Source organism: Camelus bactrianus, chromosome 7, assembly GCF_048773025.1.
Source record: "Camelus bactrianus isolate YW-2024 breed Bactrian camel chromosome 7, ASM4877302v1, whole genome shotgun sequence".
NCBI classification, from domain to species: Eukaryota; Metazoa; Chordata; class Mammalia; order Artiodactyla; family Camelidae; genus Camelus; species Camelus bactrianus.
The window spans coordinates 9,433,277-9,460,721 of NC_133545.1; the positions used below are offsets into that span (position 1 = coordinate 9,433,277).

At 38.0% G+C, this 27,445-nt stretch overlaps 1 protein-coding gene across 11 annotated transcripts in view; it reads left to right on the forward strand.

Annotated features, from left to right (window-relative positions):
- Positions 1-27,445, forward strand: part of TPK1 (thiamin pyrophosphokinase 1) — a 337,202-nt gene that overhangs the window by 101,583 nt on the left and 208,174 nt on the right. For all 11 annotated transcript variants that reach the window (XM_010953180.3, XM_074366867.1, XM_045515744.2 and 8 more), the window contains one exon: positions 12,112-12,181. In XM_010953180.3, the coding sequence (XP_010951482.1) occupies positions 12,112-12,181 (70 nt within the window). The remainder of the gene's footprint in view (positions 1-12,111; positions 12,182-27,445) is intronic.

Sequence of the window (27,445 nt, forward strand, 5' to 3'; positions counted from 1 at the left end):
AAATGCTCAGTGCAGCTCTGCCCTTCTTAAATCCCCTTCTCTTCGAGAAGCTGCCTGCAGGAGCCCACAGCATCCTGTGCTTTTCACGTGGAGAGTCTGGCTCTAGCCCCACACTGCTCACTGCCACACCCCCAAAGTTAGCCTTCAGCAGTGGTGAAGGTGATACTTTCTTCATCTGCCATTCTTTTTTTTTTTTTAAGCCATTTTTAAAAAATTGATGTATAGTTGATTTACAATGTTGTGTTAATTTCAGGTGTATAGCAACGTGCTTCAGTTATGCAATTGTATCTATTTTTCAGAGTATTTTCCATTATAAATTATTAGAAGAGAATGAATATAGTTCTCTGTGCTATACAGTGGGTCCTTGTTGTTTATCTGTTTTATGTATGGTACTGTGTGTATGTTAATCCCAACTCCTAATTTATCCCTCCTCCCACCTCTGCCCGCTTTCCTCTTTGGTAACCGTAAGTTTGTTTTCTATGTCTGTGAGTCTTTTTTTGTTTTGTAAATAAGTTCATTTGTATATTTTTAAATTCCACATATAAGTGATACCATATGATACTTTGACTTACTTCACTTAGTATGGTAATCTCTAGGTCCATGTATGTTGCTGCAAGTGACATTATTTCATTCTTTTTTATGGCTAAGTAGTATTCCATTGTGTATATATACCACATCTTCTTTATTCATCTCATTCCCTCAGCCATTTTTATAAGAATGTAGTGATACATTGTGATTTTGAGTTTCTCTGATAACTAGTGATGTTTAACATTTCTTTCATTTGCTTATTTGCCTTTCTGTAGCCTCTGTTTTCCTTTAAAATTTTTTCTGCAATAAGATTTCGTGTAATTTTCTTACAACTTTTTTGGAGAAAAAAAAAACCAGGAAGAAAACTGACCTGTTTCAGGTCAAGTTGTTCCTGAGCGTTTAAACCAGGCTTCTTTGCCAGAAGTTGTTTCAACATATCCAGAGTTATCTCAGGTCCTTTCTAATATTTTGGTCACATTTCCTTTGATTTAGAAATAACCAAAACAAATAAACAAGGAAATTTCATGTTTTATATTTTTATTAAACTTTTTTGACAATGCCATTAATTTTTCACCACCATTAGTATAAAATATTTCCACTATACAGAGACACCTGCAGGCCAATGCAATGTAGGGAAAAGTGGGAGGAGAGCTATTCAGAACTTGACATCTCTCATTGTAAGGAGAACATAGGCAGGCCCATAGGGTTATAAAACAGATGGAACAGTAAGGCTGTGGAAGATGACAGAGGTAAGCAAGAATAGCAAGAAATGTGTTACAGAATGTGGCCCAGCATTGGACAGAACGACAGTCTGGGGAATACTGAACAGTTGTAAACAGTGCCATGTGTGTCAGTTGCCCAAGACAGGAAACTAAAGGTCATCGCTGATCCCTTTTGCACCACTGTCTACATCCAGTCTCTCAGCCAACCTAGTCACTTCCAACTCCCTAATGTGTCTTGAAGGCCATCCATGTTTCCTGACCTTAAATGCTATAAACCTCGTCTAAGTCACCCTCTTCCCTCGTCCCTGCAGTAGTCTCCCAACTAATGTCATCACCTCACCCATGTCTCCCTTTAATCTGTTCTTAACATAAAAGGAAGGAAAGTCTGTAACACCTAAGTTAGAGTGGAGCGCTCTTGAACTTAAAACCTGGGATGACTTCCTTTACACTTAAGCTCTGTTCTGTGCCATGACCTGCTTAACAGGGTCCTTGACTGCCTGTCAGTCTTATCTCCTAAAGCTTTTCCCTTATCTGACTAAACTCCAGAAGTGACTGGCCTACTTTTAATTATTTAAAAAAAAATGAGCTTTTTCATGCCTTGATAAGTCATGTTTTAAAGAGTGAGATTAATTTATCTCTAAGAATGTCCGGAGATAACTTATAGACTGAGAAATGTGGTGGTTAGTAAGGCATTTATCCACACTCTCGAAGCTCTTTAACTGGGCTTTATTCCACTGGGTACAACTCTGGGCCTAAAGAAGGCCCAGTATGAGTTGTTGGGTAGTTTTCTCTTGCTTTTAACCTCCACCCAGTGATTCTCCTTCCTAATCAGTTTCTGGAAACATTATTCCTAATTCCTCTCCCCTCCTTCCAGCTCAAAGCCTTCACAGTCCTCCCCCCACACTTTTTCCCCTAAACAGGAAGAAGGATTAGCTTGACTGTGTTCAGTTCAAAAAGGGGCATAGTCAATTATAAGATTATATATAATATGTGAAATTCTTATACTAGTAATAAAAATACGTAATTATTTCTCAGTTTCGAGTTACTCTGTATTAAGACCGAATTGCTGGGGTTACCCTATTATTACCAGTTAGATTTAATGATTCTTCTTTAAAAAAAGAGATTTGTTTGCTAGAAACTCTCACTTAGTAAATTGTTAAAATATTTTTATAAAGATGTAAAAGGTATTAGGAAAGGTACAGGTATGATTTATTGGGTATTTTTTTCCTTCTAACTCTGCAAAATAAGATTAAATGTGTCACTTATTTGTGTAACAAGGGATCTGACTTTGGTACAGCTTTAGTTTTGGTACATGGAAGATTAAATCTCTCAATTGAAATATGTCTTGCCTAAGTTCTGAGATCTGATCCATTAAAAAGAAGAGGGGAAGGAATTCTAAGTGCTGAATAAATAGGCAGAGGAGGCAAATGGGTCCCAAATCCCTCTACATTCTTCTGTTGTGTAATACATTCGCATCAACAAAGTGATTTTTATTTAAAAACTTTGACTTTTGCCAAGTAAAGCAGCCACATCATTGCTATTCTGTTCTACTCCAACTCTTCTCGGTGACCAGTGGCGATATTTAGTAATAGGGTCTCAAATGAGTAGGAGGCTCCAATAGAGAGGGACGGGATCGTCTAGAAGATTACCTGGAACATCAGAGATGTTAGTACACGCACAGATGGCAGGAGAGGTGTTACTGAAGATTCACAAAGTATGAAAGAGAGGGTAGGATGGCAGGTTTGCATCTGGGATGGATTTGAATGCAGTTTAGCTAGGACATAAGATGCTTTGTTAAGTCATTTGACTTCGGAAGCCAGGTAGAATGTAGTTTCTAGGTGACAGTCTTGCTTTTAAATTGGAATTTGAGAGGATAGCGAAGAACAATCTGTTGTATAGCTGGACATGTTGGGACTCTGGGTGGCTTGCTGGGGGGTATGTGGTTCTCCAGTTAGGACCCTGGGAGTGATTTTTCCCAGTAGGGGACATTGGGCATTGCCTGTGGATCTTGGTCATCACCGCTGAGGGGCGCTGCTGGCATCTAATGGGGAAGTCCAGGGCAGTGCTGACCGTCCTGCGGTGCACTGGGCAACCCTCCCCGCGGATCCTCAGACTGTGAGTAGTGACGGGTGAGCAAGCCTGTGTTCTAACCAGCACCAGCAGAGGCCTATTACATGTTTCCTTATTCCCCGTGGATGGAGTGTGCGTATCTGCCAAATTGTCCCTAAAGAATGGCCAGTCTTTAGTAGAGACGCAGTGATTGAGCGTGCACTCAGCCATAATCATTCCTACAAATACACTTGGACAACACACATTCACTGGTGTCATTTATTAGACTGTTTTTCTGTGCTGCTCTAGCTCTTTGTAGTTTCAGCACATGATGAGATTCACTCATCTTTTAGAAAAATTTCCCTGTGCCAGTTTAGGATAAACAGACAGTCTGATGTTTGGCTGCTTTCCAGATTTCTTAGTGATGAGGTATTTGGTGCCACCAAGTGTTTAAGAGGTACCTGCTCACAGACTTTATAAATAGCATCAAAGATGATTAAATGTCATACTTTGTCTCCATAACAAATAGCTAGGAGAGGAGGAGGCCGAAGGTGGCAGAGAGAAAGGATAATAGAACTTGTGCAGCAGTGTTTACCTAAAAGTAATAAAAATTTTCATTACATGGCGTGATCCAGACCATTAGGACTAGTGTGGCCCTGTGCATGTAGCTGCTCAGTATGAATGCCACTTGCTTTTCATTTGCAATAGAATAATTCTGTGTTACTGACTTAAGTAAAATTTAAAGAATCTTCCACTCACTATTTGTGGGATATTACAAATAACGTGAGCTCTCTTAATAATTGCACATACTTATACTATAAATTAAACTTATCATCTAAAACTCTGAAAGAGTTATCTAAACAGCAATTAATTATGCATTTCAGCACTCCTGTGAGCACAGTAAATTGTTGCTCTGTCTCTCAGAGAGCACATATTTCCATGAAAGGCTTGAATGAAAATTTTTCCCCATGAAATTGCGACTTGATAGGGAAAGCATGCTAATTCGTCTGTCAACCATGTCCATTAACTAACTAAACTAGATCATAATCAAGGCTTTGCAGGTGAGAGTATATACAAATAGGCCAACTACCTACAAAAATAAACACCTCCTCTTCAGGCCTTGATCCAGTACAGATATGAGGCATAATAAGGTATCCAGTTGGTAGAGAGGAGGATTCTGTGTCTTTGAAGTAGAAATTAATATATGGATTAGTTAGGCTCCTTCAGTTTCAAATGACAGAGAACCCAACTCAAACTGGCATGAGCCAAAAAGGGAATTTATTAGCTCGTGTAATTGAAAAGGCGATTGTTATGGTTATGGAGACTCAAACAAGAGTCTTGCCTCCAAACTTTACCTTCCAGTATCGGCTTCATTCTCTGGGTCGACAAGATAGCCCATCACAGATCCGTGCTTCCAGTCTCTCAGGTGGTGGGATGGTGGAACAGGGAACCCGGGAAGTCTCCTTAGGTTTCATGTCGTTTTAATCAGATCACACCTCAGTCTCACCATCAGTCACTCTGGTCAGGAGATTGTAACAGCATGGATTGAGCCATGTGCCAAATCTGGGTTTGAGTGTAGATATAATGCCACTTACAGGCTGAGAATGCAAGCTTGGGATTCCCTGGAAGAACATTAGTTACGCAAGAAGTAAATCTTTGCCCCAGCCCTGTCCTATTCTGCAGGAGTGCCGCTGTAGCTGTAACCAATCTCTTGTGCTTACACTTGTGAAAATAAAACAAGCAATGCCTTTACTGCTTTATATATAGATGATAGTATCTTATGTGTATTTTTTCCTTGCTTTTGTTGTTGACCAGTATATTTAACACTCTCTGCTTATGACAATCTCCAAGGAAGACCTTATATTCTCTTTTAAATAACAGCCATATCCTAAACAGACGTTCTATTTTTAATGAAGTATGTAAGAAATACCAAAAGTGAACACCCAGAAGTGTTTAAGGAACATGGTTTACTAAGGGAAACCTTCCATGAATTCTTACATGAAATATATTCCTTATTAGGCTTTTCATATAATTGAGGTTTTAACATGGCAGAGAATACTTAATAGGGAAATGTTTTTAAGCAAGAGATACTTCTGGAAGAATTCATTAATTTAGGCCTTCTTGGCTGATTTAACCATAAAGTGTGAAATACAGCTTTATTTCAGCATTGTCCCTAGTAATGAATATTGGTTAAAAAACACTGACCTTCAGTGCAAAATAGATTAAAGACTTAAATGTAAGACCTGAAAGTGTAAAACTCCTAGAAGAAAACATAGGGTAAAAGTTCTGGACATTGGTCTTGGCAATGATTTTGTTGATACGACAACAAAATTAGACAAGTGGGACCGTGTCAAACTAAAAAAGCTCCTGCACAGCAGAGGAAACAAGCAAGAGTGAAAAGGCAACCTACAGAATGGGGGGAATTTTTGTAAGTCATATATCTGATAGGTGATTAATTTCCAAAATATGTAAGGAACTCCTAAAACTCAATATCCAGAAAAAAAATCAAATAACCCAAGTAAAAATTGGGTAAGGAACTGAACAGACATTTCTTCAAAGATGACCTGCAGATGGCCAACAGGTGTGTGACAAGATGCAATCAAAATCATAGGGAGATAACACTTCAAACCTGTTACTTTGGGTATTATTTTTTAAAAAATGACAAATAGCAGGTATTGGTGAAGACATGGAGCAGTTCACACCTTTATTCACTATTGGAAGGAATGCAAAATGGTATAGCTGCTGTGTGCAACAGTATGGAGGTTCATCAAAAAATTACACTAGAACCGCCATGTGATTCAGCAATCCCACTGCTGGCTCTTTATTCAGAAGAATTGAAGGTGGATGTTTAAAGAGTTGAGTTATCTGTACTTCCATTTTCACTGCAGCACTATTCGCAGTAGCCAAGATCTTGAAATAACCTAAATGTCCCCTGATGGATGAATGGATAAAGAAAATATGGCATATACCGATAATGGAGTATTATTCAGTCTTAAAAAAAGGAGATTTTGCAGCATGCAAAAACATGGAAGAAACTGAAGGACATTATACTCCATGAAAGAAGCCAGTCACAGAAGAACAGATACTGCATGATTTCCCATGTATGTGAAACCTACAACAGTTAAACTCATAGAAACAGAGAGTAGAACAGTGGTTGTCAGGGGCTAGGAGAAAGGGCAGGTGGGGAGTAACTATTCAGTGGGAGTCAAGTGTCAGTTATGCAAGATGATTAAGTTCTAGAGATCTGTTGCACAACAATATGCCTATAGTTAACAATACTGTACTATTCACTTAAAATTTTAAGAGGGTAGATCTCACGTTAAGTGTTCTTACTGTAGTAAAAATGAAACAAAAAACCCCCCACTTATCCTCTGTAGTATCTGATAGTGAGCCTTCTCAAATCTGTGTAGTTCTGTGCGAATTCATGTTAACACTTCTTTTTTAGTGTGTGCTTGTGTTAATGGACAATTTCTGAGGCTCTTCCAGAAGGTACATAATTTTTTTTTAACCCACAGCCAGACTAATTTATATGGGTGCTAGAGCTGACTTAAGAGTAGAAGTTAGGGATTATGTGGTTTACTGTTGTTTCTAAGGCAGGGAGAGAATACTGGCTCAGACCAGTAGTATTGACAGACTAGATTGATACCAGATACACAAAGGCTAATTGTGTCTTTGGAGCACTAGGGAAGAAGGACCTGCATTGGGAACACACAGGATCTGGGTGACTGGAGGTATTTAACTGCCCAGGGACCCAGTAAGACACCTGCTAAGTGAGATTCTGGATCTTCTCTTCCCTCTAGGTGAGTGTAGGCACCTTCAACTCGGTCCTGACCAAACCTGTCAAAATACTTGATTCCTTCTCCTAATAATGAGGTTGGATCTGGAATTATTCTTGTTACTTTATGTCTCTTTTCCTTTTTTTAGTTACTGCTATTGATATTAAAATTGTAATTACAATAGAATTTATATCTCTTGTAAAAATATTTTTTGCAGCACTGTGTTTAGTGAAAAGTGTTTTTTCCATGACCTCTTGTCTATTCCATATAAATAGTCAAGCTTAAAGAGTTTGGTGTGTGCAATTCAGAAGTGGTCTTGGATTTGGATTAACAAACTAAGAAGACGTGATAGTGTTTACCCAACACCAGTTTCACTTAAGTTTAAGGAAAGGTTCAAGACAGGTGATAAATATTGGTTGATAACAAAAATAATGAAGGTCTAGTCACTTTCCGGGAGTGACTTTCAAACGTTGTGGTGGCTCCTCGTTTGCTATGCTCATAGCTGTGGAAGACATTGATTCTTGGGAAACTTCAGCTTTTATCCCTTGTCAGCTGTTAGGAGCTTCCTCAGGGGCGTGGGTCTCGCGTCCCTTCTCCAGTGCAGGTGTATCTTAATCATTGCAGACTATTGATTACTTGGATAAATGTTCCTGACATAGTAACCCTGGTCTGATTCTTAGTTTCACTGAATTTGGCATACTTCTGTACATTCTCTGAGTTGCTGTTGGAAGGAAGATTTGACCTTGACCAACGGTTATTTAGAGTTTTAAATAGCAGTATACCTTACAAGAGATAATATATGAATACATATAAGAACTACTTTTAAAAAAATGATTCCGTAAAAGGGACATGATATATTTTACCAATATTCAACTGGTGACCGTTTAAGTTTACGGTCAACTTTTTCAAGATTACGGATAATATCACAATGACTGTCCTTGTACATATGCCCTTGTGATTTTGGGCAAGTTTTATAGAGGCTACACAGAATTTCTGGCTCAAAGGGCATGCACATTTAAATTTTTATGAATCTGCCAAACTCTCTCTTAGAGTTATAATTTTATCAACAGTATGTGAGAGAGTTTTATTTCCCCATGCTGTTTCTTTCTGGTTTTATCTTTGTTGTCTCTCTCCAGCCCCTGAATAATTTGGTGAGTTTGGTCAACTATATATAATAATCTTTATTTTGCATGAGAATCAGCACTCTTGGGATTATCTCAGTCATAGGATCTAGATTAGAATCAAAATCTTTTATATCTGGTGTTCTTTCAGTTGACTTGACACTGAAAAACGTTTCTTTGATTTTTACTTTATCTTTTCTTCCATCTTAATACGTGGAGCTCATTTAATAGGCTACTTCTCAGAAAGTGAAGTTATTTCTGTCCAACTTCATTCAATAGAAATTAATGAACTAGCCAATTAACCTCTGTGAATGGAGCTCTTTATTGTCAGTAACACTAACTTACATTATGCCAGGTTAAAAAAAATCTTGTTAGTTTAAGGTGTATTTAATTATGCTTATTGGTAGTGCCAATACATAGAGTTGATACAGAGGTTTTAGTATACTTTAGTCATCAGCTTTTTATCAGCCTGATGTGTAATAAACTGTTCAGCCATTGAAGTTGCAGTATTTGATAAATGTGCAAAAATTTTGCTGTATAAGCCAGTGAAATTTTTACATTAAAGATAACTCATGCAGTAACTTCCATTCATTAAAGCTTGAGACTATTTAAATGATGATGGAGTGCATGTATTTTGAAGGCTGATCCATGATTTATCAGAAATACCTTATTTGAGAATGCCCTCTACTATCGATTCTTTTAGTTCGTCACTTTCATTAACAGTGATGTTTACTCAGTTTTCAAATTGCCATCAGTGAATCCATGCCAACATTATGTAATGCATGCTTGAAATTTTATTTTCCAAATGCAATTTTATTTATGTGGACAGAAAATATTTTATTAATAAAATTGAAAAGTGGTAGACTATATCTTCTTTGTCAAGCTTTACTGACAGTCACAAAATAGTTTTGGGGACAGACTGGAACTTGTTCTTTCAGATGGGTTGCACCCCAATCCCACCTTCTAGGTAACGAGAGAACAGTGCACAGATTTCATCAGAGTGGTTTTAGCTCCATTAGCCATTTCAAACAAGAGGAGATTACTTCCTATGACTTTGGTTTTTGGTTTTTTTTTTTCATAAACTGCTCTAAAAATGCCAGTTTAAATCTGAGTGTGAGAAGCAACAGGCATGAGAAAAAAAAATTGGATTATAAAAGTAACACTGATCTTGGCTGAACTAGGTTTAATAATAAGCATTTTTACAGATTTGTCCACTGGAATGCATCTCCGTGTCCTCCCGTTGCGCTTTGTTCTGTCATCACTGTCTACCGAGCAGTGCGTATATGCACTTCTGTTTCTCCTTTTTCCACTATAGTGTCAGTCTGGAGAGCTAGCTCCTTTTGTTATTCATCTTTCTGTTTCATTCAGAGCCTGCCACATAATAGGTATAAATGTTGACTCTAGCTGATCTTTTCAAAATAATACAGTATGAAACATTTAACAAGTCATTCTGTTTTATAATCCTTGGCCACTGCGTCTTGGAATTTCGTTTTACTTCACTAAATCAATTTTCACATAAAAAGATTCCCTATGCTTGTTAATTTTGTTTACAGAGCAGTGTTTTATATACTCTGAGGGTAATGACTGATAGTTTACCATCTGTTTCTAGTTATCAGTCCTTCCTCTCTCCCTATTCATTTGTTCTACAGCATCTTTTATATGTGAGATTCTCTCTCTATTTTGCTTTTGATAATTTTGAACTTTCAGGTTTTGATATTTAGGAAATGCACAGAATAGTTTGTGAATCTTCAAGTTCTGTCTATGGTATAATTTGAATTTGGGTACCATTCCTTAAAGGGAAATGTGTGTTGTCGGTAATTGGTAAAATGAGATGTTCCTCTTAGATATCTTTGTAAAACTCTTTTATTTGACACTTTTTAAGGACCATAGGCTTTTCTTTTCCAGAGATACAATGCTTTTTATTTGTTTTTCTTATTTTTTTAGCCAGCTAATATTCATGCATTTTATTTAATTTTATTTTTTATTGATGTGTAGTTGTTTTTACAATGTTAGTTTCAGGTGTATAGCAAAATGATTCAGTTTTATATATGTACATATGCACATATGTTTCCAGATTCTTTTGCATTATAGCTTATTAGAAGAAATTGAATAAAGTTCCCTATGCTATGCAGTAGGTCCTTGTCATTTATTTATGTCATATACTACGTATGTGTAGTGTGTATCTGTTAAGGACACAGTGCTTTTTTAGACTTCATTTTCACTCTGACAGACATGGAGGAAGAGGACTGACATTTGTTAAATGCTGACTATGTTGCAGTGTTGTGACGAGCATCATGTATAATTACTAAGTCATTGATTGCTTAATAATTCTGTGCCATAGGTGATACTGTTACCATTTACAGATGAAGAAGCTGAAGCAAGAAAGGAGTATCTTTTTTTTTTCCAGTTGGCCTCTGTTTTATTTCAGCTCTAACATAGGGCACACAAAGGCGTCTCACATGTATCATGGATTAGTGGGAAATACACTTGGGCTTTTATTTCTGCCAGTATGGTCAATTAGCTGCCCTTTACAATATCCCACCTGTTATTAAACACCTCGCAGTTTGGAGGTAGATATTATAAGCACTCTTAAATGTATAGCTAAACTTTCAAAAAAGGGAGTTGATTTCATAACAGCAATAAGATGCAGAAGTAGCTCAAAAAATACCGTTGTCTCCTGGTGTCTGTGGGAGATTGAGTCCATGAACCCCTGAGATACCAAAATCCACAGATGCTCAAGTCACTTATATGAAGTGGTGCAAAAAAGTGACCACAGTCAGCACTCTGTGTCCGTGGATTTCATTTCCGCAGGTTAAACCATGGATCACATTGGAAACCCTCAGCTGTGGAAGGCCGACTGTAGTTTGTTTCTTCTGAAGCAATTGGTGTCCAAGGACTTGGCTGATTTCTGTGACCTACTGATCAGTTTTAACAGCTATGGAGGGGCAGAGGCAGTTCCTCAGGGTGAGGACTTAGAATCTCAGACACCTCAGCATTGACTCTTAACATCGCCCAGGTTAAAAAACAAAACACAGCAAAACAACAATACAAAAAAACCCCAAAACAAAACAAAAAACCGAACTTTGATTTGAAACTATTAGGTAAAGGATTTTTTTTTTTTTAAGAAAAGTATCAAAGGATGAATTGATGCTAAGATACTGAACATTTCTGGGAAAATTAGAAATTAGAGAAGTAACCACAACAAAAATAGTAGACCGTGGAATGAAAATTTCGAGGAATGATTTCACCAGCAGCATGAAGCCCTAGAGTGATATCAGGGAAAAACACAAGGAGGCGAGAGATAAAAAGCCCCAGTTAGGGAGGCAGCCGGCCTTGGATTACTTTCGTATCTCCCAAGTTTCAGTCAATTTTGTGCCACCTTCTCAATATTTACAGCCGCACATTATCTGGATTATTAGTTAATATTTTAAAACAAGCTTACAATGTTCTGCTTATGGTGTGTTTTTAAAAGAAATCTTGCATATCATGGTAAAATATGGAGACCCATAATACCTGCCGCAAATAGAAAGTATGTATAAAAAATTAATAAAACAAGGGGACAAAGTTATAAGCTACGTCCCATTGCCTGGTATCAAGCCTGAGGCCTATTTCCTGTTAGAAGGAAGGAAAAACAAGCTTTGAGAGATACTGAAGACATCATATACCACCCTCCCTTTATTTAATAGGAGGAGTTGAAGAAGACGGAAAAGGAATTACACTTTGTCCTGGGTGATCCTGTCTTGTGAGTGTGACATGCAGGATCATTTTTAGTACCAGCAGTGTCACTGGCTGACTGTGAAATGATCCAGGGAGGGGAGCGCGGCTTTGTGTGTGTGTCTGAGGGCCTGTTTTTGTAATGTTGATCTTTGCTAAGCTTCCTATATTAAAATATTCTTTTCTTTTTTCTGTTTGAAGCTCTTTTAAGAGCCTGTGCTGACGGAGGTGCCAACCGCTTGTATGATGCCACGGAAGGAGAGAGAGAGAGGTAGGCTTGATGGCCCTTGTCCGCTGTGCACCAACTCTGCTCTTCAGTTTGTTTCATTTCCTTCTTAGGAAATGGTGACTGTTCATTTTCCTTCCAACTCGTTACAGAAAACCACCTCAGTGAGAGAGCTGCTTGACTAGGTTGTGTCATTTCTTTGCTTTAAATGATAGCTGTTAATAGCAATAAGCCAATTATATTCCTATTAAAAAATTCTGCTTCCTTCAAAGTCTCATTAAGTAGCAGTATCAACTATTGATATTTGTGGGGACGTTGAACATTGAGTAAAATAAAACTTGTAATGGCAATTAGAATTTTTATTCAAACAGTTTAAATGAATGCAAAATGATCTCATAAAATATATATTCTGTTGTAGAAGATGTGAGATTTTTATATCAGTTTTGAGTAAAACTCAGTATCATTTTAACTTACTTCTGCGTTATGCACAGACATATGTTTTAAGAGATAAACAATTTATTTCTTATTGATTTGTTATCTACCTTCTCTGGTTTTCTTGATCTTTGCCTGGTGAGCTGTTTTTAGATGTGAGAATATGTTTAATGAAAGCAAAATTTCAACCTAGCTCATTGCCATCATGTGTACAGTGCAGCCTCTGGGCAAAAACAAGCATTTATAGTCTGGATATAAATAGACCAGCTAGGAAATTTAGTTCCACTTCTATCATATGTGTTATTAAATGTACTGATGTGTTTATAGTTTGAGAAATCACCTCCTTGCTGCAAAAACTAAAATAAAAATATTATGATGCAACATACCGTAGATGTGAATTAAGTGCATGCACTTGGAAATGATGTAAAATACATCTTTATGGTGCCAGAATTTTTACTTCAGTTTTCTGATGTTGGCTCTGATGTTTGAAAGCTCACTGTGCATAGGAGGAAGGTGTGTCTTATGTGAGACTGGGTGTGCTAACGCCTAGGGTCTCGATGCATTATCAAAGATTATGGCAACAGTGACAGCCTAGGAAATAATTTAAATTCTTAACATTTTTGTGCTCCTGTATTTTTAAACTTGGTGGATTCCTCTGACTGTATTCTCTAAGACTTGACATGGACAGTATGTGAAAAAATACTTAAATGTATGTTATAAAAAGTATTCAGACCAGGTAGTTCAGAGAGGATCTTAATGACCATAAGGGCAAGGTTATGAGCTGGGTGCTGTTGATGCCTGTAACCTGCTTGCTGACAGACAGTCTGGGACTGAGAACTATTTCTCAGTTGGGGTGTACAGCTCATGAACATACTTTTATGAACCAGAGCTGTGAAAAATATTAACACAGTCCTTTCCAACTCTTCCTCGATCATGAGAACCATCTAGAATGCCTGTGAGAAAACATAGATTCCTATACTGATGACTTTCATGGGATTGGGCTGGACACTAATGAGAAAGATAACATACAACGCTTTTACTCACACTGGAAAGCGATACGCATTGCCAGATTTGGGAATGAGCACCATTATTTTTGCCCAGATTTTGAAATAATCGTTTCAATATTTCTTAACACATTTTATAGGCAGTCTTATGGAAATCTTCCAAGATTTATATGACTTATCCAACAACCATTTGTCTATATATGAAGATGTCCAATAAGAAAATGTGCTTTCTGTGGATTTTCTGGTTGTAATAACATGTTTGCAGTGATGCATGTCTGATACTTAGGGACGTGGCTGGCCTGGGTAACGGTGGAGTCCCAAACAGGGAGAAGAGTGAAGCTGTTTCCTGTGGGAATACGTCCTTGGAATAAAGCTCATTAAATCTGAACTCTAACCAGTGAGAGTAATTGGTTATAGGTGACCAAACATGATTCCTATTAATTGTATTTTTAGCAGAGAGGCTTTACAGTGGAAGTGGAAAAAATATGCATGAGCTTTTATTAAAAAGTCAGGTATGGTTTGTGGACCACTGCTTGGCTTGTTCTTATTTTTTATTTATTTAACGTCCTAATCTACAACGTAATACCTTATTATTATGCAGTAAAACATGAATATGTAAGAAGCAGCTCCCGCTGAAGAGAAAATTAGGTGTTTGCACATTGGGAATGGGAGGAAGGGAGACTGATGTAGACAGCGACAGGGGAGCAGGGTTTGCAGAGGGACAGCGCTGAGGCAGAATTCAGCGCTGACCTTTATGTCTGATCCTCTGACTGGGACCAGTGTGGTCCGAATGCATTCAACCCTCTACATCTTTCAGGAATGTTTGTCTTTGTTCCAACTTTGAAAGTCGCCTCTCTCTATTTATCAGGTTTTTTTTTTTTAAATAAAATAGCCCTAAATGTTCTTGTTCATTGTGAAAACAACATATGATGAGTTGAATATTTGTTAGTGAGTTGGAAGCAACAAGAGGAAGAAAATAAAAATTCTCTTATTTCTTCCTAAGTAGCCAAGAGTTGCATTGAGGCTGCCTGTTGGTTCTGCCCTCTGGAACAACAGAAAATACGACTCATTTTTCTTACTCAGGTGAATGTAAGCGCAATAAATATAAACCCCCTCGTGCCTAGACAGTTGCCTTGGGAATATTAGACACTCAATAAATGTGTTTAATAAATATTTGATTACAGTTACTCTGTTCTCTCTTCCCATGAGGTTTTGGGCAACTTTGATTGATGACCCTCCTATTTGGGATAACTAGATTACCTCCACTCTGAGGGCCAACAGGTTTGGACTTGGGTGTGTGTTAGTCTGTACATCAGACTGAGGCTGGGTGGAGACCCAGTCCAGGAGACATAGAATGTGCATCGCCAGTGAGAGTGGGATCCTAGCTTTGATTGTGGACTTGAGATTGAAGAGGAAGAAATTTTAGGAAGACTCAGTCTTTGTAATTACTCCTTTACTCTTAATTGACTGTTTCCCTAACCCCAGATGTCTGTTCTTGGAAATGTGGGGGTAGTAAGTCTGGGTATCAGATGGGTGGGCCAATACAGCTGCAGCTCTGACCTGACACTGACTGATGTCTCACGTGTGTATTCTGGGAGTCGTCTGTGATTGAGAAGTCCTGTCGTGGCCTCATAGCACCTGCCTCCTCCCATGTAGGTAAAACCCACCATTGGCCGGTTCTGGGAGGGTGTAGCGTGATCCCACAATCAGAATAATCACAGGATGAGGAGGTAAGTGGAGAGAAATACAAGACAAGCAGGGTAAGACTTTGTAGGAAGACTTCATGGAGCAGATTTTTTTCTTGATCATTGTCGATAGGCTTCAGAGGTCTTTCTACTGATGATGTTACTGACACTGTATTAAATCAGGAAAAAGTATAAACTGTCCACATACAAGAATACTGAAAGATTGTTATTTATGTGCACTGGGTAAATAATAATGACTACAGGGGGATGATGCGCTCCTCCCCACCCCCAACCACCATGGCTCTCCTCCCGCGCCCCAGTTATTCCTATTTCTGCATCTTAACAGATACTCCAAGAGAAGAGCACTTTCTGCTCTAGTCAGTTTTTAACAAAGGCCTGAAAAGTCTTCAACTATGACAGTAATTACCAACCTTTTCCACCACAGGGGATATTAAAAACAAACATACAGAGAAGTGCAAAAATTATAATGATATAGATCAATGAATCTTCACAAAGGGGAGCACGCTGGTGTAAACAGTACTAAGACGACTGAGAGCAATAAGTGAATATTGCCTTAGCATGGCAGAAGCCCTCCTCGCGCTCCCTGCCATCACATCTCCCCTCAAAGGACACTACTCTCCAGCTTAATTAATGTTAGATTAATTTTGTCTCCTTTTGGACTTTATGAAATAGAATCAAAAGATACTGAGTTTTGAGTGTATGGACATTTTTTGAGATACAGGATCCATAGCTCTCTCAGTCTGAAAAAAAGATTAACAAGCATTGCTGGAGATTCTTACAGGAGAATTATGGTCACGCTAATTATAGTTCGAGATGAGGGAAGCCGTGAAACCTTGTAGCAGAGAGTATGACATACAGAAACGGTCACAAAATCGATGACACCACAGAAGTGACCTCCCACTAAGGGAAAAATAGTTTATACTGATCATTAAAAAAATAATGCCTTTAAAGGTAGAGAAGCATTTGTAAACCCTATTCTGTGAGAATATAGTTAAGATATGCTGACTAAAAAAAACAAAACAAAACAAAACAAAAAAAACCAGAGAACTTTGTAATGAGATGGAGCTCTCTAGAATAACCCAGTGGCGGAAATAAGAAAGTAGTATTTAACTTGTGATTCATTCATTCATTCAAGCATTTATTGAATACCTTTTGTAGTTAAGACATTTGATAGTTACTGTGAACATATTAATAAATAAGATGCAGTTACTGCCCCCAGGAAACTTACAGTATGGGAGTAATAAGAAAGTTCTAGTTCGGCGTGATATGTTCTATGACAAAGGAAAGCATGAAGGTGGACAGTTAAACTAGAAACTATTCTGAGGGTTCTGATGGAATGTAAAAGGTTAGTTAGGGCCCTAGAATATGATGGGGGTTGTGTGTGTGTGATATGTGTATGTATATGCGCACGCACGTATGCTTACTAGGGAGGGGTGGGGCATCCTAGAATGTGATGTGTGTGTGTGTGATACGTGTATGTATATGTGCATGCACGTATACTTACTAGGGAGGGGTGGGGCATTTCTCCTTTGTCTCTTGGATAAAGTCTAAACTCACTGCAGTGAGAATTGGGGTTTGGCTTTTGCCAGTCTTGTCAGCCATGCCCAGTTTTCTGCTCTGTCTTCTCCAAGGCCCTTTCTCCCCACTGCCTGTGCTCAGGCTGCCCTTTCTCATGCTGATCTTCAGCTTGTACGGGTCAGTACCACCCATAATCCCTTCCCACTGTGTGGTTATCCATTCTGATGGGTCAGTGCTTAAACATCCTTTGCTGCACTGGTCTTCGGACAGTTTTGATAGCATGTGCTGGCCTTTTTTGTAGCAGTCCTATCCGTGCAGCAGAGCTCAGCTGAAATGCTGTCTGCCCCATGAGGGCTCCCCTCTCCCTCCAGTCCTTCCAGCCTGATGGGACTGGACATTTCTTACCCAGTAGTAATGCTTTTAAATCAGTGTTAGGTTCACATTTTACCTTGATTTAGAGCTGTAAAGGCTTATATCTTTTACTAGGTTGTAAATTTCTAGTGATCTATTGTCCTTTAACTTTGCATAATACTTTGTAATTATTTGCTTTCTCACTTTATCTTGTGATTTAGCGCTGTGTAGATGTATCTTAGCTCCCTCCTTAGGTGGTGAACTCCTGGAAGACGGCGATCATAATTAATCTTTTTTATGTGCCTCATAGATATATCTGGTACACTAATGGGCACCCAAGAATTTATTGAATTAATGATTTTTTCATTGATATCTTGGCAGAAATGTCACAAAGGCTGAGAATTTTTACAGCCAGAGATTTCTAAGATATAACATCAGCTATTGGAAGTGTCTTGGTGATAGAGAAGAAACTTTGGAGATACATGTATGTGTATCTCACTAGCATTTAGAAACCAGAAGTGTCTCATATCTAAAAAGATTACCTAAGTTTTGTCTGAAATCATGCACAGTAATACGTTCCACTTTTTTCCACAATGTTTTACATTACATTGTGTCCTAATTCCTATCTAAGTCTTTTATGTTGAAACTAAGATCTTTGCCTTTGAATTCATTGGTATTTTGATACTGTGAGAGGTTTTTTTTTTTTTTAATTGTGATTTTATGGGACTTAGAGACTCTCAAAAATCACAGCATAAAAGTCTGAGAAATAGCTGTGAATTTTGGTGTCACTGGTGTGTGGGAATTTGAAGTGGGGGGAGTGCTGTTTTTAGGTGAGCTTCCTCAGAGTAACTGATGAGTAGAGCATCCTGACTGGGAAGTCCTACAGAAGATGATTTTTATATGAACATTGTTCTAGTTGAGTTTAGATGTGTAGGAGTTCCTTTTCTGTTTCACTTAAAAGATTGGCACCCAACAAAAATTGGCTGAATTCGTAGAAATGACCACTCAGTTAAGCACGCATTGACGGGCGGGATGAGGAGGGACCCGTGGTGCTCAGACAGAAAAGCAAGATTCAGTCCTGATCTCTTACTCCTCTCACTGCATTAATTTTCTCACAGTTAAGATTTCAGACTTTCTATGTTCTTGCAGCTTTCTCATCGCAGATTAGTACTGTTACCAAACCGAACTTGGGTCCCTTTCCTGTCACACAGCAAGCCAATCTCCTGACACCAGATTGGGGCTACAGAAAGTGCAGGAAGTACAGCATTTATTGCAGGGCATCAAGCGAGGAAACAGGCAGCTTATGCTCAAAAGACCCCAACTCCCCCATGGCTTTCAGGGAAGTGTTTTTAAAGGCAGTGCTTGGGGTTGAAGCTGCAGGGTGCATGACTTTCCCCTGATTGGTTGTTGGTGAGGTAACAGGGTGATGTTTTGGGCATCATACTCATCAATCTTCTGGTTCCAGCCAGAATGGGGTCTGCCTGCTTGGGGTCAGCAGGAAGTCACCATCCTCTACCTGGTGGGAAGTCTTTATCTCCTGCAGAGCAACTCAAAATATGTGTCAGATTGTTATGTCTGTCCCTTGAGGAGGAACTAGGACTCTGCTTTATTACTGCACTGATTTTCCTGACTGCTTCGCCTTCATTTCTGCATTCTCTCACTTCCCTAATTAATAACGGCTTGGGTCTGCTCTTTGGAAATCAGGGGAGGCCTAGGAGACTAAAGCCTTTTGCTACAAACAAGAAATGGGGGCAGGTGGGAGTAGGTGGAGGGGCCTTTGTGCTCAGGAGTGCCCTGCAGTGTCTTGCTCGGTTTAAGTCCTCCCTCTGGGCTTTGGTGCTGCCTAGTCCTGAGGGGGACCAGGGTGGGACAAGAAGGGAATGAAGTTTGGGATAGAGAGGTGAGTTGTTAACTCAGCAGGGGAACACAGTTATAGGGGGCTCGGTTTCAGTACCACTTTTCAGAGTGATCAAGTGGGTACAAAGGATGACTGTTATAACTGATTCTCCAACTAACTGCACCCCGGCCAAACTGCTTTCAAAGTATAATTTAAATAACATGTGGGAGGCTAGCTGTGTAAAACTAGCTTCTAAAGCCTTTATCAGTGTAATTAACCCAGGCATCTGGCAGCAAATCTCCACCCATGAAGGAATCTATGACTTGTCTGTCTACACGTGAATAACTTAACAGTCTTGTGCTCTAGGTCCCATTCCTTGCAGGTGGCCTTGGCCTCCAGGTTGGGAATTGTGTAGTGAAAGAACAGGCATGGACTTACTAGTTAGATGAGGATTCAGAATCTGATTCTGTGACTTCATTACTGAGATGTAATTTACAACTGTAATGTAATGAAATTACATTACAAGTAATTTCACTTCCTTGGGCTGTAGTTTCTTGCTCGGTGGTATTTCAGGGACAAATCTACCAGAGTATTCAGAGAAATCTTGATGAAGAAACATATCACTTTTTGGGCTGGCTATACACGACTTGGATAAACCGAGAGGGTGGAGGGTGACCCTTCAGAGCTATGGTGTGATGAGTTCTAGAACAGTTGAGTATGCATATGATGCGGTTTTAGGCAAAGCTGTAAATAGTCTTTCACAGTTAATACTCTGCGTGCAGTAATTGTACAACTACTTAGAAAGAATGAAGGAACAAAGTGTCTGGCTCCTCTGGTTCTTTTCTGTTTTTAATCAGCTTTGTTCAGGATTAACTTCACTCAATAAAATTCATCCATTTTAAACATACAATTGAATTAGTTTTGAAGTGGTGAACGGTTGTATTCACCACCGCAGTCAGACTAAAATACGTCCCTCATCCCCAAAAGGTCCCTCCTGTCGCTTGGCAGTCGATCCCTAACTCCCACACTCTGGCTCCTGGAGCCTTCTAGAATGGAGCAAGTGGAGTTACACAGTTTGTTTTCTTTGTGCTGACTTTTTTCATTCATGTCACTATGTGTGTCAGTAGTTTGTACCTTTTCACTGTTGAGTAGGATTTCCATTATACAGATTCACCACGATTTTATTTGTTCATTTAATGGAGTCGGTGGACTTGATTCTTAAGAATTGCCTTTTTAGTTGGAATCTTTTTTATTATCATTTTTTCAAGTGACTCTTTGGGAGGAACGTTAGTTCTTTTAGTTGGAACCAAACAAATTTCCAAGTTGTCAGTTCAACCCTAGAGGTCTTGTAAATAGTAGTAGACACTTGTATACAAGTCCCAATCTGCTGTATCTTAGTGAAAAATTCTGCAGAATTCTTGCTCAATATTGTTAGTTTTTATGGAATAAGACAGTAAGTATAAATAAGTATGTAACTGTTGTGGAATAACTTGGTGTCAAGTAATTGAACATACATTGTGATCTTGATAACCTCCAATATATGTGTCGGTTGATTGCAGTCCACCTGTGACTATAATTTTCTCAGTGATTGGAATTTATTTTAACTAACGTTCAAGCATTTCATGGCACAGTTGAAAATGTACTTCCTCTATGCTTTAATAGACATAGAAAGGAAATGTGTACTTTGCTTAAGGAATACAAAAGACCTTTGGTTTAGCTTGATTCTTATAAGCCTAGACTTAAGCACTGTTTAGTCATTTGCTTTGGCAAGTTTTTATTAAAAAGTATTTATGCAATCAAATGACTAAGCTCTGTGAGCATGCCAGCATTATTGGGTCTTTGAATCAAAATGATGGAAGGTAAAAATGATTAGCACATTTAAAAGAAAATTTATAATAGGGGTCTTAGTATTAAAGAACCCTACACAACAAACTGTGAGGACATATTTATCTTGAATTATTGATTGGATTAGTTTAGTAATATATTTTAGTCTGTTGGTTATCAAATGCTATAAATCAGAGATCCCAAAGTTATCCATGCGTAGCTCTGAATCATTCCGGGGTGTTGGAGGAGGGGGGAAATGTGTATGCCAAGTTGCTATGTTTGTCGGCTCATGCATGAAGTCAAAATAAATTTTCAGAGTGAGATCATTTTGAGCAGCTGCAGGAAGTCAGTTTACAACTAAATTTAATCAGAGGCATTGTTCTTTATGGCTTTTCTATTTCATAAAGTATGTTCCTGACAAAATCATTTTCCTTTCCTGTACCGTGGATGGAGTCTTCAGAAATAAATTACCTTCAGATGATTTTTAAGAGAAACCTGCATCGGTCAAAAGTTTTAAGTAACACATGGCTCTATTAATTTTACTTAAAAAAAAAGTTGAATTTTTCTGGTACTTGTTAATACCATTTAAGAGCTCAGGTATTTCATCACTCCTCTTTTTTTGCTTATTTTCAATATATCATTAGATTGCTGAGTTAAGTAATAATTGAGCATAATCACATAATACCACATATATGTTGTATATTTATATGATCACATATATACCACAAGTATGTAATATATAATACATATTATATATAAAATGTTTATATAAAATATATAATCACATGATACCATGTATATAATTATATGTGAATATATATTTGTAATTTTTTAAAATTGTGGTATGGTCCCTGTCTGATTTTTCACATTTAAGTGAATGCATATACCTGCATGTTTGCACACAGACACCTAGCACACCTAGATACTTCCTGCATGTATTTTTGTTATGAAAATTTTGATTTTGTGTGATTGGACCAAGAGGAAGCCAGATAACTCCAGCAACAAGACTGCAGGTATTCTTTGTTGACACATCATCACAGGACATGAAATTTGAGTTGACGATGGGATTGTACCTGAGCCAGCTGTGGCCTTCCTGTTGTTAGGGGACAGAAAAGTGACAGCTGGAATTCAGCTAACAAAAGCTGGTCAATAAACTTTGCGGGAAAATATCCAAGTGGCAATTATACCAAGATGAGCCCTGAACCATCACTTGTAACCCTAGGTTATGGATCTGAGAGTTGGGTTCCTTGAAAACTTCAGTTTCACCTCTGCAGCCAGAGAGGTCAAGACTGAAGGAGCTAAAGAGTCTCAGAGAGGGCATTTAAAATACAGCAGAATATACGTTACCACCCTGAGAAAAGTCCCTGTGTGTGTGTGTATGTACGTAGTATATGCGAATGGCTTAACTCTGGGCATTCGTGGGCTTAGGAAGTAGAAGATGGACTGCTAGAAAAAGCCAGGAAGGGAACTGAAAGGATGAGCAGGAGAATATTCGTCTGTACATGCCGAGGCTGAAGGGAACTGGAATAACAAAATCAGAAATAGAAAAAGTGTTGACTTACTCTCTAAACTCTAAGATTTAAAACGGCAGTTAGCACTTCTGTTGAGGGAGATTAGCGGTCCTTCTGCTTGGACGATAGTGAAGAACATGCTGTCTCTCCCCACAGGAATCGTGAACTCTTTATTTTTGACCTTGAATGTCAAGTTCCGTCCATTTCTGCTGAATACCTTGTAGGGGTGCTTGATGCCGTGGGTCTGCCGCTCAGGGCTAGAGGACCATGGAGGGGGAGCTGTTTACCCATGAGCACTCTTCATTTTTTTGCGGGGGGCTAATTAGGTTTATTTATTTATATACCAGAGGTACTGGGGATTGAATCCAGGACCTCATGCGTGCTAAGCACGCGCTCCACCACTGAGCTGTGCCCTCCCCTCCTTGCATCAGCACTCTTTAACCGTGGCTATTTGAAATATTTGTGCCATCTAAATACTGGCCTCCTACTCAGCGCATCGTTTAAAACACCCCTGGAATGCCCATTGAAATGCCCAAGGAATCAGTTTTAACATCAAATGAAGATACTTTTTAATAGAATACTACATCTGAGTCATCTGTGAAAACTATTCTAAAAAACTTGTAAAAATTCACTTATAAAAATCACTCTTTTGCTTTCTTCCTAGTGTTATAATCCTTATCTTTCAAAGCATGGCCCCTTTGTTGTGTTTCCTGGTAACTTCCAGTTTCCATGTCTAAGTCAAGTGTAAATTCTCTAAATAGCCCTTTACTGTCACTCCATGTTATGTTGAAATTATCTATGAGTGTTTCTGCTTAATTGGACAAAATTCCTTGTTCTTGTTTTGCTTGTCTTTTGAAATAGTCCTTGTACCCAGGGTGAGGTTTGATAAATATATTTTTTAATTGATAAGTATTACTTCTTTTAGATAGTTTTCCCTGAGAATAGTAATTTCCCTACAGATTAGCCAGTAGATGACAAATTCTGAATGAACTAAGGGCACTTGTTGGCTAGATTTCTTACTTCACCAGGTCAGGTTCAGTCACTCCAAGTCTGTTTCACTCCATTTGTCCTCTGCGTGTCCTTGCTGGATGACCTTGTATTGAGTGGATCTCTTTCATGGCGTTTATCACAGCACATTGAAATCTACCTGCCTGCCTGTCCCACCAGCCTGTCACCCCAATAAAGGCTTATTGTCCAGCTGTTTCATTGTCTCAGCCCCAGAAACAAATTCACTATATGCTTAATATTTATTAAAGAATGATTAGACATGATGTTTCATAAAATTTTAATATATTTTTCTATCATAAATGAAGTATGAAAGCATGTTTCTGACCCAGTAGAGTAATTCTTAAAATATTGTTTTTTTTCAGCACTGATTATCGTCAGAGACTGAAACTAAAAGCTCTTCAGTAAATGTTGTTAGGAATGTCTTGTGCAGATTTTTTGTGTCCCCGGGGGTTCTCAGTTGTAAACAAGTGGAAAAAAAAAAACTGACCAATTTAAAGAACAACAAGAAATCCTGTAAACATATTATAATTATCAGAATCAGTGGGAAGCTGGGAAAGTGTGCATGAAGCTGGAAACCAGACCCAGGGCTTTGTTTGTGCTTGGAGTACAAGCCAGGTCTCTGGTGCTGCAGGTGAATTCTCTACAGTCCCCCTCACTGTGTTTCAGAGCCCGTGATTGACTGGCCGAGCTGAAGTGCTTAAGGGGATGCCTGCCCTTGCCCTTGTTTCTGGGGGTGGCAGGAGTGAACACCTGACTCCTGTCTGTTTCTGGAGTGGGCTGTGCCCAGGATCAAGACTCACACTAGGTTAGTTTCTGTAAACGTGGGTAGAGATTGACAAACGCAAATACAGTTGCAGACAAAACCAAGCCATTCCTAAAAATTCCATCCACAAGGACTTTAGCATTCATCATGCCCTCATCCAGTGGTCCTGATCATTCTCTTCTGTATTTCCCACTCCAAATGCACCTCCCTAACTTGATATTTATTGTGATGTAAAATGCCCCTAGTTATGAGATTTTTTCTTCTTCCCCCTCTTAATGACAGTGAAATTAAATGGTTACCTGCCATGCATTTAAGTGATAAAAAATACCTCTCATGCATTCAGAGAAATTTAATAAGATTCCTCCAACGTTTTAAAAATAAAACGTATGGTATACACTTGCTTAGTTTATAAAAACTTGTTAATCAGAGGATTCTGTGTATTTTCCCTTCTTTCATGTTATCATATTTTTTTTTCTAAGTAAACTCTTTTAAATTCCATTCTTACGATTAATGATTTTCTGGGAGAGGGGGTGTGTAATGTTTTTTGGAAATCTTTTGCACTTCACAGAAATGTTCCTCTTTGCAGGGAGGGTATAGCTCAAGTGGTAGAGTGCATGCTTAGTATACACAAAGTCATGGGTTCAATCTCCAGTACTTCCATTAAAAAAAAAAGTTCGTCTTAATGAAATATTACCAAGACAAATTACATTGTACAACATAGGACTTAACTTTATCTGGTCTGGATCTCTGTGACAAATGAGTAAAAGAATACAGGGTTTTGTCTGATATATAATGTGTAAAAAAAGGTTTCATTACTTGAAAGCACAGTTTTGCTTTAAGAATACAATAATACAATTTTTCTTTTACAAAATTTCCTTGGTTTGTCTTATTTTAGATGAAATTTCCCCAGACTTATTCCTTTATTTAAAAATATTGATAAATTTATAAACAGAAAAAAAAAAAAAAAGAAACTGCTCTGACTCGAAGCATAGTACTTAAAAAGGCACCTGAAGCTCGGAGGTGTAGGACGCAGTTCTCTTTGCACAGCTATCATCATGTATTTTACTTCATGCAGCATTCACTTATTTATCACTAGCGGCCTCTAGTGTGTATTCAATTTTTTTCCTGCTAGGCTGTAAATTAGTAGGTTATTAGTAACTGGAGAGCAGTTCCCCATGTTAGGAACAAGAAAAATAACTATAGTTTCTGTCATCTTAGCATTATATCTGTCAGGGAAAAGAACATTTCCACATAATGGTGTAGTCTTACGATTCCTATTACCAGTAATAGGGCGTTCACAGTGAGTTTCCTCCGCGTGGCAGCTGCTCTCCAAAGTGTACCTCTGATACCCTGGGAGAAAGAGTCGATGGTCACACACTGCACTGACGCCTTCTAGTGTTTTTCAGAGGATGGAATCACATTCCAATACAGGTGGCAAAGGTTACCGCAACCAGAGATTGTAGCCAAATCGTACAGCAGAAATCTGAACCCAGCTGTCCTTCTTTGTTCAATTCCAAACAAAACTATGTTCAAGTGATTTTTGAAGTAATCATAATTACAAATAAAAATATGAAAATAGTTTAAATGGATCAAATCTGAATTATTTAGTATTTACCTTTAGTTTTTGGTTTTTAACTTTATTCCTTTTTTTTTTTTTAAGGCACACCCTCCCCTACCCCAGCCCACCTGCCCGCTTATAGAAGTAATTCAGTTTCATTACAATGAACTTGGAGAATACAGGAAGATAGATACAAAGTAAAACATAATAGTTTCAAATCACCTAGATTCTTACTGTTTATATTTTTGCACACGTTTTCAATTTGATATTTTTGTTTCTCTTATTGGGTGTATCTATGTGCATATGTAATAACATAGGAGTTTTTATGTATATACTTTGCATCATTAATGGTTGATAAATAAGGATGTAACAGATATATTCACAAGTGAATACATTATGTCATTAAATAAAAATTTTATCTGTTACATTCTTATCAAACCATTCTCCATATATCAGGAATATATGTGGTTCATAATCTTACAACTCTGATGAGTGGAAACTTAGATACATTTTATTTAATTTTATTTACTTTTTAATTATTTTTTATTGAAGTGTAGTTGATTTACAATGTTAGTTTCAGGTGTACAGTGAAGCAATTCAGTTATACATATACATACATATATGTATTTTCAGATTTTGTCCAGTATATGTTATTGCAAGAAATTGAATATTATTACCTATGCTATACAGTAGGTCCTTGTTTATTTTATATATAGTAGTGTGTATCTGTTAATCCCAAACTCCTAATTTATCCCTTCCCACCTTAGATGTGTTTTATAAGTAAAATTTTGTGTGAGTTTACTTAAAATAGTTTAATGAGAATGAAGATACGAGGTCAAAAGTTATGACCTCGTATTTTGAATCCAAGTTGACAGTTTGCTTTCCAGAATATTTGTACTTATCTTCACTTTTATCAACAATGTAAGATCATATTTCTCTCCACTCTTGCTGGCTTTGTTCATTTATTGCTGTATGATGCAGGAAATTATGTTCAGTTGTTATTTTAGCATATTTTAGATAATGTACTCATTCCATATAAAGGACATTATTGTAAAAACTTGGGCTGCAGGGAACAAAATGTCTGACTTCCTTCAACTTTTATGGAGGTAGATACTAAGTCAGATAAATAATGAAAATGTAAAGTATATGACTGGTGATCAGGAGGACAAAAAAGCAGAAGTTATAGCATATTTGTGATAGGGCAGTAGCAATTAAAGTGAGGAAACCTCACTAAGAAAGTGACTTTTTTTTTAAATTGACATACAGTTGATTTACAATGTTATGCAATCCCACTCCTGGGCATATATCCAGAGAAAACTCCAATTTGAAAAGATACATGCACCCCGATGTTCATAGCGGCACTGTTTACAATAATCAAGACATAGAAGCAACCTAAATGTCCATCGACAGATGAATAGATAAAAAAGATGTGGTGTGTATATATATGTGTGTGTGTGTATGTATGTATACACACACAATGGAATATTACTCAACCATGAAAAAGCATGAAATAATGCCTTGTGCAGCAACATGGATGGACCTAGAGATTATCATAGTGAGTGAAGTAAATCAGACAGAGAAAGACAAATATCATGTGCCATCACTTAAATGAGAAAGTGACTCCTGAGTTAAGACCTGGAGGAAGCGAAGAAGGCGTCACTTGGCTATCCACAGGAAGAGCATTGCAGGCAGAGGGAACACCTGTGTGGACAATCTGAGACCTGAGAATGGTATCACTTACCTTTTGCTGCATAACAAACTGCTCCAAAATTTAGTGCCTTTAAACAACAGTGATTT